Source organism: Vigna radiata, chromosome 2, assembly GCF_000741045.1.
Source record: "Vigna radiata var. radiata cultivar VC1973A chromosome 2, Vradiata_ver6, whole genome shotgun sequence".
Classification (NCBI taxonomy): Eukaryota; Viridiplantae; Streptophyta; class Magnoliopsida; order Fabales; family Fabaceae; genus Vigna; species Vigna radiata.
Window position 1 is genome coordinate 6,780,828 of NC_028352.1, and position 12,255 is coordinate 6,793,082.

Genomic DNA, 12,255 nt, shown 5'->3' on the forward strand with positions numbered 1-12,255 from the left:
CGTACAATGTTGAAATGTTTTTCGTTATTACAATGTGGTCCCCAAGTTTAAAGTTGTGTTAGAGTGTCTGTTCACTACAGAAAACACGCTGATTACCGATGACCTGTAACTGAAGGCCTCAATGCCTTCGGTAATGCGTGGGTGACATAAATTACGAATGGCCTCAAGGTCTTTGCGAATGTCCACGACGGTTTAAATCACGAGAATTGGGTATTCGTTCATACCTTTCCCCAAATTTCCCAATTTCCCTCCCCTTTGTTCTCGTTTGAAGCTTCCTCCTTCCCTTCCCTATTCTGTTGGTGCCCTTCAATATTGATTTGAAGAGCGATTCTAGGACAAGTGAGGGTTGGTTGGTTGACGCCGATTTAGGGATTCTTTGGTTGGGATTGAAGACGGCGGTTTGGGGTTTCTATAGCTAGGGTTCGTTGACACATGTTTCAGGGTGCTACAGTTGGGGTTCAGGTTCGTAATTGGGTTATGGTTGTGGCACCAGGGGTAGTGCTTCGTGGATAGTGTGATGAGGGCATTGCGGTGGTGACGTGTTGTGGATGTTGCGTTGAGTGGTCGAGGTGTACTTGTCTACTGAGCCTGAGGTAGCACTTGCAGCTCAAAAGGAATGGATACTTTATCGGTTAAATGTAAAATCATCCTTCTTGCATGGAGAATTGGATGAGAGTGTGTATGTAGACCAACCTTGTGGTTATGAGAAAAAAGGGGCTGAGCATAAAGTAAATAAGCTCAAGAAAGTCCTTTACAGGCTTAAACAAGCACCACGCGCTTGGTATAGCCGCATAGAAGCATATTTTTTAAAGGAAGGATTTGAGAAGTGTGACTATGAGCATACTCTCTTTATAAAGAGAGAAAAGGAAGGTACCATATTAATTGTTAGTTTGTATGTTGATGACCTTATTTTTACTGGCAATGATGAGTTGATGTTTAAAAAATTCAAAAGCTCCATGAAACATGAATTTGTCATGACAAACCTTGGTAAAATAAGGTACTTCTTGGGTCTTGAAGTAGTGCAGCGAGCAGATGACATTTTCTTATGTTAAAAGAAATATGCATTAGAAATGTTGTGACGGTTTGGAATGGATATAAAAGCAATCCAGTACAAAACCCAATTTTTCGTGGTGTTAAACTCATAAAGGACATTTCTGGTGTAAAGGTTGATACCAGTTATTATAAACAAATTGTGGGAAGTTTTATGTATCTAACATCTACTCGACCTGATATGATGTTTGTAGTGAACTTAATTAGCTAGCACATCGAGAATCCCACTGAATTGCATTTAATGACAGCCAAACGAGTGCTCATATATGTAAAGGGAACAACTGAGTTTGACATTTTCTACAAAAAAGAGGAGACAATGAACTTCTAGCTTACACTGATAGTGATTATGCAGGTGATTTAGATGATAGAAAAAATACTTCTAGTTATGTTTTCTTATTTTGTTCAATTGTTGTTTCTTGGTTATCATAGAAACAACCAATTGTAAGTTTATCAACTATAAAGGCAAAATTTATAAGTGCAACATCATATGCTTGTCAAGCCATATGGTTGAAAAGGGTGTTGGAAAAATTATGTGGTATGCAAAACCAAGCTATTACTGTAATTTACTGTGACAATAGATCTGCTATTAAGCTTTCAAAAAATTCAGTAATGCATGGCCGTTGTAAACATTTTGATGTCCGATTTCACTTCCTTCGAAATCTTACCAAGACTAGAACTGAACTATTAAGATGATACACAATGAGACACAAGAACAAATATCTAATATTATGACCAAACCATTGAAGTTGGATACCTTCCTCAAGTTATACAAATCACTAAAAGTGTGCGCAGAATCTAATATAAACTGATATAATATTCAGCTTAAGGAGGAATTTGTTAATAAGTGATATAATGGTCCCACATGGTTAAGAACACTTAGGTTTTGAATAAGTCAATGTATTATTAAGAACACTTAAAAATTTTGCAGTTTTATGTCATGTTATTTAATAGCCTCAACTATTATCTAGTGAATAGTGAATAATACTTATATTCTATTTTTATCTATTATATTAATAAGAGTTCAACAATTAAAAAGTGTTATGTAACTAATTTTGACACTGTAATTTAAAAAAAAAATTGTGTTATTTTAATTTTTAATTTTTTTCATTTTCCATTATTTTTCTTTCCCTCCTATTTTTTTTACATCATTCTTGGGTTAATTTGTTATTTGTGTTTGTGGTTGGATTGATGTTATTTTATTGTTTAACTATTAGGTGTATTATATGTGATCAATTTGAAATTAGGGTTTATGGAGTGGCTATCGCGTTCGGCCTTGGCAGTGAAATTTTCCTTTCTGAGATTCTAGAAATTGGACTTCTAACAGCGAGTGGGGCTTCAATTTATTGCGGCCTTGTTGTTTTCCAGCTGATAGCCATGATTATCAAGTGGAACTTGAACTTGAAATCAGCATTATGCAACTTTATATTTTTATGATTAACTAATTAAAAATAAGAAAGTAATACAATTTGATATATATTTAAGTAAAAAATTTAAAACTACCTATTAATATTTTTTATATTTAAGTTGAATTGGTAATTATAATTAATTTTTGTTAGAAGAGAAATATTTGTATTTAAGTGTCAACATTTTAATATACAATAATATGTCGTGTTTTTATAATTTATTGTAAATTTTATATTAATCATAGCATGATTCTTTATTAATATAATGATTTCAAATCAGTATTTAAATGTAAATATTTTTTTAATACATGATTTATTTATTAAAAAATATATAGAATTTATATGTACGTTTGAATTTAATAAATTATTTTATAAGCTTTTAATAATTTCAATGTTACTCTCCTATTATTAAAATTAATATAGTAACCAAGTTTAAATAAAACATAGACACTATGCTAGTATTTGATTAAGATCTTTAAATATTAATTCAGTTTTTTTAAAAACTAAATAATTCGATGAGTACAGTAAATAAAATTTTAATTACATTGAAAAAGGTAAGCATGTTTAAAAAATTAAGCAAGTATAATTTTAATATTTAAATGTATATTATTAGTTTAGAATAGCTCAAAAGTATAATTTATTTTATTTAAACTATGATGATTTAATTTTAAAAAAAGAGTATCCAATTCAGTGCAATCAAGTGTGTGCATTATATTTCAAACATACAATTTCCCAATTCAAACATTTAGATAAATTTTTAAATTATTATAATAAAATAATTTTGTGGTAATTTGCTTAATATATGTAATAGTTTTTAAATTAAATATATAAATTGTATAGTAATTATCAAAATCACTATTATTATTTTAAATTTAAATTCAAAATTTGAAGTCAAATTTAAATATAAAAATTTGAAATAATAATAATATTTATACATATTTATAATATTTTTAATAACAATTAGTAGTTTTCAATTAAAAAAATCAATCATTATATAATAATATATATTTTATATATTTTTTGTTATGTTTATTGTAATTATTAGATTAGAATATTCGTCATACTAAAACTTGACTAGTAAAATTTAAAACAACAATTATACTCATGAGTTTTTAAAATATTAACTATTTATTATTTTGAAAAAAAAAACAACTAGTGCATTAAGCTTATAAACAACAAGTTCAAACTAGATATGAATAATTTTTGAGAAAAATAATTCATGAAGACATAGTCTATAAAGAGTTTATAATTTGTGATATAAAATTACAAATAAAAAGTATTAAATTTATAGACTCTTACATACCCACCTGAAAATTTAAACTCATAAATTTTTCTGACTCTTACAAGAGATAAATTTAGTAGACTACACCAAATTCACTTTCTTGCTTTTCTTTGGTTAAGTGAGCTATATGTTTACTGCAAAATTCACAACAATTTATGTGCCAATAAATGCTACTATGTAGGAATTGTTGTGTGGTTTTAATGTTAAACTTGATTTGACAAATCTAATAATTTGAAGAAATGATTTTTTTATCCATCTATATTTTTTATATTTATTTAACACTATTTTTACTTATTTTTTATTTTTATTTTTTAAAAAACAACTTTACACTTTTTGAATCATTTTATTTTGTATTCTGCATGAATGTAAAAGTATGTCACGATATTATTACTCAATAATTTCTTCAAGATGTACTCAGAATTTTCACTCTATCTCAGAAATTGAATTGACCCTTGTAATACATTAAATTTTGGATCGAGCTTTTGCAGCAATCTCTCTTCTAAGAATTTTTCCTGAAGATGTCTTTGGAATACTACTGATGAATGACACCCTTCTCAATTTTTTGAAAGGCGCAACCTGTAAATACGTATAAAAATGAGTAACTAGGAAATATGCAGAAAGAGCAAACATTCAAATGTGATTAGTTGAACAAACAGTGAAAACAATAAAAAGTGTTATACAAAAACTTTAACACACACAAACAATATTTTCACCATATTTTCCCTACTTACTCATAGGATTAAACAACTCTGTAATTTTGGGTACTTGTTTACAGAATGACTACTTCTACAACAGAAAGTTCAAACACAGAACAAAAGAATGAAAAGAAGCAATTTTGTTGAAAGCAAGAACTTCCTTTTTCTTTTTCATCACAAAAATTCACTATATTTTTACTTAAGTGAACTCTAGTGTATCTTGGCAAGAGAATCTATTTGTTTTATGAGTGACAGTAAAAAATCAAACTAATTTTTTTTATCTTTCTCGTACCTGATCAGCAATGAACTTCTTAATTTCTTCTTCAGTCAGTGAACTATTGGGTGAGCGAACAACATAGGCAATTGGAACCTCACCAGCCTCATCATCAGGATATCTATTCAAAGGCAGTTATTCAAGTCTGAATTCCTAATAATTGATAACATATAATGACAAAAATCACACTATAAAACATTTATATGATATACTCACGGGACAACAACAGCCTCTAATATTCCAGGATGAGAAATGAGAAGGCCTTCAAGTTCAGCTGGTGCTACCTAGTTACAAGGAGGCAAATAGCTTAGTTCAGTACGATATTGCCTGAAATAAGCACAAGGATTATGATATTGTCCAAACAGAATAGCACATGCGTTATTATGGACTGAAATTTTTACAATTAACACATTAACCAGGGCATAGAACATCTGTTTAATGTTCTTCAACACCAAATTAGACCCGAAAGGATTTTGTTAAGATTTCAGATAAAATCACTTTCATTATTGACATGGTGTTTGCACTACATACCTGAAAACCTTTGTACTTGATCAGTTCTTTTATACGGTCAACCACATAAAGGTGTCCATCTTCATCAAAATATCCAAGATCTCCTGTGTGCACCCACCCCTTTTCATCTATGGTCAATCTCGTGGCCTGTGGATTGTTGTGATAACCTGAAAATTTGAATAATCCTTGTACTGAGTTTTTGCATAGAAAAAAGCTAAACAATACATTAATGTCAAACTCCATATAAAGTATAAATATGGAAATCCTCCACATCCATCCCAGAAGAAAACATCAGAGAGAAAGAGGAATCTGAATTACAGTCTTCAATTAGAAAGTCAGATTAAAAAGTTGCAGATTTGTATCAAAATAAAGCATTCTGGTATGCCTCTACCTTTCATCATGTTGGGACCTCGCACCCATATTTCCCCCAACTGTTTAGGAGGGAGAGGCTTTTGTTTTTCCACACTCACTATTTGAGCTTCCACTCCCGAAGCCAGCATTCCCGTTGACCCAGTATGACGAATCCCTGCTCTTGGATTCTCCACAGAGACAATGCCACAAGTTTCTGTCATGCCGTAGCCCTGAAAACATCACAAAAACAAACAGTACTATGAAACATATGTAAAAACACAAGACAAAAGTGATGAAAGCAAAATAGATAAGAAAGTGGATGAATCAAGATATCAGTTTTTAAGATAACATTATATATGTTACCTGACAAACAACTACATGAGGGAAATGCTTGCCACATTCTTCCATCAACTCTTTTCCAAGAGGAGCAGCACCAGAGCCTATCCGCTTCAAAGAAGAGAGATTGTAGTTCCGAACTACACTCTGTTGTTTCGCCATAGCAAGAAGAATAGGAGGCACTAACCACAACTTCGTCACTCTGTGCTTCTCAATAGCATTTAAAAAGGCCTCCAACTCAAACTTCTCCATAATCACCACTGCACTCCCTCGTCGCAGTGCTGTGTACGTCACCACCATCAGCCCAAACACATGGAACATCGGCAAAACACAGAGGAACACGTCGTCTACCTCGTCAGCCAGGTCGTCGTCCATGCTGATCATCAAAGCAGCCGCGATGAAGTTCCCATGTGTCAGGACGACGCCTTTGCTCAGCCCAGTGGTTCCCGAGGAGTACAGCAGCGCCGCCGTGTCCCCCTGCTTAATCCCACTCTCCGGCAGCTCCGTCACCGGCCCTGCCATCTCCATTAGTGCATGGAGAGTTCTGATTTTCGGTGACACGCCTGCACAGTGATCCAATAGTGTGTGAATTTAGAAAAAAATGGCATACTTTAATATTACTACTATATTTATATATGAATTTAATTATTCTGAAAAGGTTCTGAAATATTAATTTAAACAATTTAAAAATAAAACACACAAAATTACACAAACAAACGATATTGTTTGGGATGAATTTTAAAATGAAGCCTTGGGAGTCTTACCTTTAGTTGGGTCCTGAAGGTTGTTGTTGGTGCCGCCGAGAAAGACAGTGGGGAGGTTGAGATTCTTTGCTTTGTCCCATAGTTCAGGAACTGTGATCAACAGTTTGGGGTTGGAATCTTTGACTTGGTTGGAGAGTTCGTGGACAGTGTAAATGGGGTTGGCTGTGGAGACAATGGCTCCAATGGCGGTGGCGGCGAGGAAGCAAACGGGGTAGTGGATGGAGTTGGGAGCGAGGAGAAGGACGACGTCGTTTTTCTTTATTCCCAGTTTGAGAAAACCATGGGCGAGCCTTGCTACTTGGGCTTTGAGCTGTGCAAAGGAGAGGGTTTGAGAAGAATGAGCATCTACCAGAGCGGTTTTGGATGGAAAAGAAGAAACGCTCTGGAAGAGAAACGAAACGAGTGAAAGACTGGTGTTCCGTGGAAGAACTAAAGAAGGCCTTAGAGACCGGTATATTCCGTCAGCACCGTACCCGGATCTATTCATTTCAGAGTTAACCATTGTAATACGATGGATGAACGAAAATTGGTGTTATTTTTTGTAAATTTATACACTCAGATGAACAAGAGAATAAGAACAGGAAGCCGTCCCTTCCACGGAAGTTGTGGATTAGATGGGAGATGATAATAAGACATTAATTGTCGTTTCACAAGCGGAAGATGATTGTGATATACTGATGTATTAGTAAGATGACTTTTTTTTTTTTTTTAAACCAGACGCAGTCAAAGGTTGTGCAATGTAACTTTGGTTATTCAGATAGATTGCATGCAATTTTAAGGTATTAGAATTTCTATTTTTCTTCTCTTCAAATGCAATTGGCAATTCTCTCACTTAACAAATACTAATGGGTTGCTTTCATGTGCATTGGGTAAAACCATACATTTCAATCTTATCAATCCTAATCGGTATATTTTCAATCTGTTTTCTAATTTTATAAAATTTGTAAATCCTTAGATATGTGTTACATCATCAAAAATTAAAATCTGTTTCAAAGTTAGAAAACCATCATGTTTGTTCTTCTAAATTTGTTCCGTAAGCTCCTCTTTTCTATTTATAAAAATAAGAAGAATGATATTTTAACAATTTTTTTTTAATAATTTTTTGATAACAGATATGTGTCACAATTATATTGGTCTGTTTGAATTTATTCTAAAAAAATATTTGAAATGGACCAATCAGAAACTATCACATATGCATTGTCAAAAAATTGTCAAAAAAGAATTGTTAAAAAGACTTTTTCCTAAAATTAAACACCTCCCACTCACATGTTCAATCAATCTAAGAATTATGGTTGTTTATGCCGTGAAGCACTCTCAATTGCTTATTCATTATAGTTCCTTCTTTTTTGTCCTTAAAGTCTATAGTACTAAAATCTCTCTAATGATAATATACTTTTTTACTAAAATCAAAATGTATTAAATACATAAAAAAAAGTATTAAATATAATTATGTACATGAATAAACATATTTTTAATATTTATTTACAATAATTGTTATAATTTTTTATTTTTTTCTTTTTATTAACCTAATAATAATTTGATCACAACATAATTAATATTAATTGATTTCTTCATAATTATTATTAATTAAATATTAATTTAATTTTGTATGTAACTTATAGATCAAGATGATTGATCCAAAAATAAAGATGGTTTCGAGTGATGGTGGTCCTCTCTCTCGTACTCTTGCCTAACTCTTTTTCTTTAACTTTTAAATCCAAATAAGAGAAAGAGAAAGCACCAACATCAGCTTTTGAAACACCTAACTTTGGACTTTTCATCTTATTTTTCCATTTTTTTTTACAACCTGGACCAAACACCACTTTACATATGGGTGAGTCAAAATATTATTAAAAAAAAGTCAAAATATCATCATCTTTGATTATAATTCTTTTTTTTTTTTTGGAAAAACTATGTTTATTTGGGATGATTGGAGGAAATGATTTGGGAGAGAGTGATTGAATGAATTTGAGGGTAAATTTTTTTGTATTTATTTGAGTGAATTTTGAGGTAATTAAGAGTGATTTAGAGATAAAGTTTACTAGAGTTAGTGTAAGATTTAATTGATGTGATAATTTTAAAAAAATTGTTTAATTAGTAGAAATTAAAGATTACTAAAATGTCTCTAGTTATTAAAATAATATAAAATAATGATTGTTAATGTTATATTTAATTCTAAAAATATTTATAAAGAATACAAAATTAAAAAATTATTAAAATTATTTTTTAAAAAGTAAAAAAATTATAATTTAATAAAATAAATTTATTTTTAAATGTATAAAATTAAAAAGAAACTATAAATTAATACATGACATGCTATTAATAATTTTTTTGAAAATAACTTAATTAAAATATTTTTTCAAAAGTTAAGATAAAATTAAAACTTAAAACAAAAAGAAAACTAACTTAACATGGTTAAACTAAAACAGAACCAAGTAATTAGAACTAGAGTAAAGAAAAGCATATTAAAAAGAAGGGCATTTTATACGTAAGAAAAATAAAGTAATTATTGAAAGAAAAAAGGGTTAGCTTAGAAAAGGGTTTTTTCTGGTGGGTAAGGAAACAAGGTGTAGTGAGAGCAAGGGTTTTTGTCAGGTAATATACAGCTATAGCCGGGCAGTGTAGTGCTGACGTAGATGGGGAGAATGGCGGTGGAGAAGACGGAGGAGGTACTCCGCAGTGAGATCGATGAGCTTCTTCGCCAACAATGCAAGGTTTTCTTTCTCTCTTTACACGGATATCTTAAATGTGATGGCATTTTACAAAATGATTGAGGGTAAAAAGAACATTTTACAGGGAATCTGCTTAAATCTTCGCAAAATAGCGAGATATGAAAAATTCCTATATCTTGCAAATCGTTCTGTGCTCATCCGTTCATGTGAACACGATTTTAATCACAAATCATCTCACGCAACTTTCCGTGAACAGTAATTCTCCACAAGTGAACACTGGCTTAAAGTCTATCGTGGTACTAAAATCACTCTAATGATATCTATAAAATATACTTTTATACTTAAATCAATGAATCAGTAAAAGGTTTAATCTCACTAGAAGTCTCCATTTTTGTCTGAAATCTTAAATATGTCACTTTTCTTTTTGGCGTATCAATTGGATCCCTATTATTGTAAATTTGATTCAATTAGAGGCTTGTCGTCAGATTCACCTAACGGTCCTTTATTATATGGTATCGTGGCATACTCAGTTGAATGAGTAATTACACGTGGCATTAAAATTGAGTTTTGTTTTAAAAAATTTTAAAAAAGAGAGGTGATATCAGATTGAAGGAAGGGCAAAGATGGAAAGATTAAAAATTTTAAAGGTTGTGTATGCAACTGAAACACAAAAAAAATGGGAATTTTTATGATTAGGGTTTGTTTCATTGTTCGGAGAGATGGATAATGAATTGCAGAAGTGGCATTTTGCTGGCAAGATTTATGTGATTTCAATCCCTCACATAATGGAATGGTTATTTGTTAGTAGTTGGAAGTCCAAACGGAGAAAAGGGCGCACAAAACAGAGACAGAGGAAACCAAAAGAAAACGACGAGGGAGAGAGAGGTAAATGCATTGATTATATGGTGAAACGCTGAAAAAGGAAAAAGAAAATTGATGGTGTCTGCGCTGTGTGCTACCACACCATAGCATAGTGATAGCAGTAGGAACAACAATATAGCGTAGGCTCTGTAGAACTCCGAAAACTAATTTCTGCTTTCTCCTTTCTCTCTACCATTAGTGTCGTTTTCGAACCTAGAGGGGTTCTCCCTCGCACGCGAAGTAAAAAGGTAGAGAAGATCCGACATCTCGGTTGGCACTGCCTCCGACGGTGAACGACAGTGATGGTAACGTCTTGGTCGGCGACCGGCAGTGGCTGGTCTCACCAGTGATAGGAAGTATGCGTCCCAAGGATCGTTTCCCTTCGAGCACGAGAAGAGCAAAAGGGGTTTTGACGCCATGGCCGGCCAAGGGTCCGACGGTGAGCGGTGGAATCGACAACGGCTTGGGCAGCGACTCGCGACGGCCGGTTCGACGGGGACGGCGATGGGCAGGCGGAGGAGATTCTGCAATTCTTTATCCAAAACAAAGAATGTGATTTTCCCCTTTAAACGAACCCTAATCATAAGAATCCCAATTTTTTTAATCTTTCCACCTTTGTCCTTCCCTCAATCTGATATCACCTCTCTCCTTAATTTTTTTTTAAAACAAAATTTAATTTTAATGCCACGTTATCAAATATTAAACACCCGTTTGGTGAATTTGACGGAAGACCTCTAATTGAATCAAATTTACGATAATAGGGACCAATTGGTACGCTAAAAAGAAAATGGACCTATTTAAGATTTCGAACAAAACGAGGACTTCTGGTGAGATTAAACCTCAATAAAATTGTGTTGATTTTAAACGATTTACTATTTAAAGAGTGAGAAAGATAGATTTGCAGGATTTTATTGTGTTCACTTGCAAGGATTTCAAATGAAAGGACAACCGTGATTTGCAGGATAATTAATATCATATATCTATCTAATGAGAGAAGATTTGCAGAAAAAAAAATCATTTTACTATATTATCCTCAATCATTTTCAATACACTCATAAATAGGAGCATTGATAACGGTTGATTTTACATGTTTGTGTGTGTATATTTTGTGAACAAATCAACTCCTTCATAGCTTTTACCTTGTTTTATACTCACGTTTAGTGTGTTTTCTAGTTTTCTTGTGTTTTATTTAGTATATGCTTGTTTTTACCTCTAATCTCTACGTTTGAGTGTGTGAAATAAAGGAATAGGAAGCAATTCTAGTGGAGGAAAACAAGCAAAAACTCAAGGGAACATGTTTTGGGACAATAAAAGATCAATTTGAAGCAAATACNCATGTTGGACGCCTTTGGATTCGCACAAGAGCCTCAATTTTAGAATGCTGTCAAAACCGTCCGAGCTAGGCGCCAGAAATCCAAGCTGGGCGCCAGAGTTGCAGAGAGATTCCAGGCTGGGCGCCAGAGAATGGGGCTGGGTGCCAGAGAATGGGGTTGGGCGCCAGAAAGTGGCGTTGGGCGCGAAATCTTGCTGTAACTCACTTCTAATGCAGTGAAAAGTCGCGCTGGGCGCCAGGAATCCGAGCTGGGCGCGAATTTTCGCTGATATGTCAAAATGGGTTATTTAAACATGGGTCTCGCGATTTTTGAGAGACTTCTCCTCCTACACTTCATTCTTCACCTAGAGAGACTGGGAGAGGCCCTTGGAGGTTATTTGGGGTGTTGGGAAACTCTCTCACTCCTCCTTGGGTCTTCAAGCTTCATCAATGGTGATTTTGCCCCTTTTGGGTTGAGGAAGAAGATGGGTCACAAATTGGAGATGGAGATGTGAAGGGGAAGCGCAAATGGAGCATGGAGCAGCTGCCAAGAACCTTGGGAAAGGCTTTGCATCTTCTCTTTGGTTCCAATTTCTTCCCTATCTCTTCAATTTGTAGAACCTTAAGTTCTCCACCATGGAGGGCTTTTCCTATTTGTTGAGATTAGTTGTAAAACATGGAATTCTTATGTATTTTGTGATCCTAATGATATATGCTTTTCCAATTCATGTTAGTTNTTGATTTC

At 33.2% G+C, this 12,255-nt stretch overlaps 1 protein-coding gene across 1 annotated transcript; it reads right to left on the bottom strand.

The window, feature by feature from the left end:
• Positions 1–4,095: 4,095 nt before the first annotated feature.
• Positions 4,096–7,301, bottom strand: LOC106777374 (4-coumarate--CoA ligase-like 7). Its single transcript, XM_014664960.2, has 7 exons — positions 6,666–7,301; positions 5,929–6,464; positions 5,606–5,795; positions 5,236–5,381; positions 4,921–4,988; positions 4,723–4,825; positions 4,096–4,311 (listed from the first exon to the last, which is right to left on the bottom strand). The coding sequence occupies exons 1-7, from the start codon at positions 7,165–7,167 to the stop codon at positions 4,198–4,200; spliced, it is 1,659 nt and encodes a 552-aa protein (XP_014520446.1). The 5' UTR covers positions 7,168–7,301; the 3' UTR covers positions 4,096–4,197.
• Between the last annotated feature and the right edge of the window lie 4,954 nt (positions 7,302–12,255).

Bases quoted from the DNA above. Each gene is read 5' to 3' on its own strand.
- LOC106777374 (XM_014664960.2), bottom strand. From the start codon at position 7,167: ATGGTTAACTCTGAAATGAATAGATCCGGGTACGGTGCTGACGGAATA. The intron at 6,465-6,665 runs GTAAGACTCCCA...ATCACTGTGCAG, and splicing joins CCTTCAGGACCCAACTAAAG to GCGTGTCACCGAAAATCAGA. The intron at 4,312-4,722 runs GTACGAGAAAGA...ACGTATTTACAG, and splicing joins AGAAGTTCATTGCTGATCAG to GTTGCGCCTTTCAAAAAATT.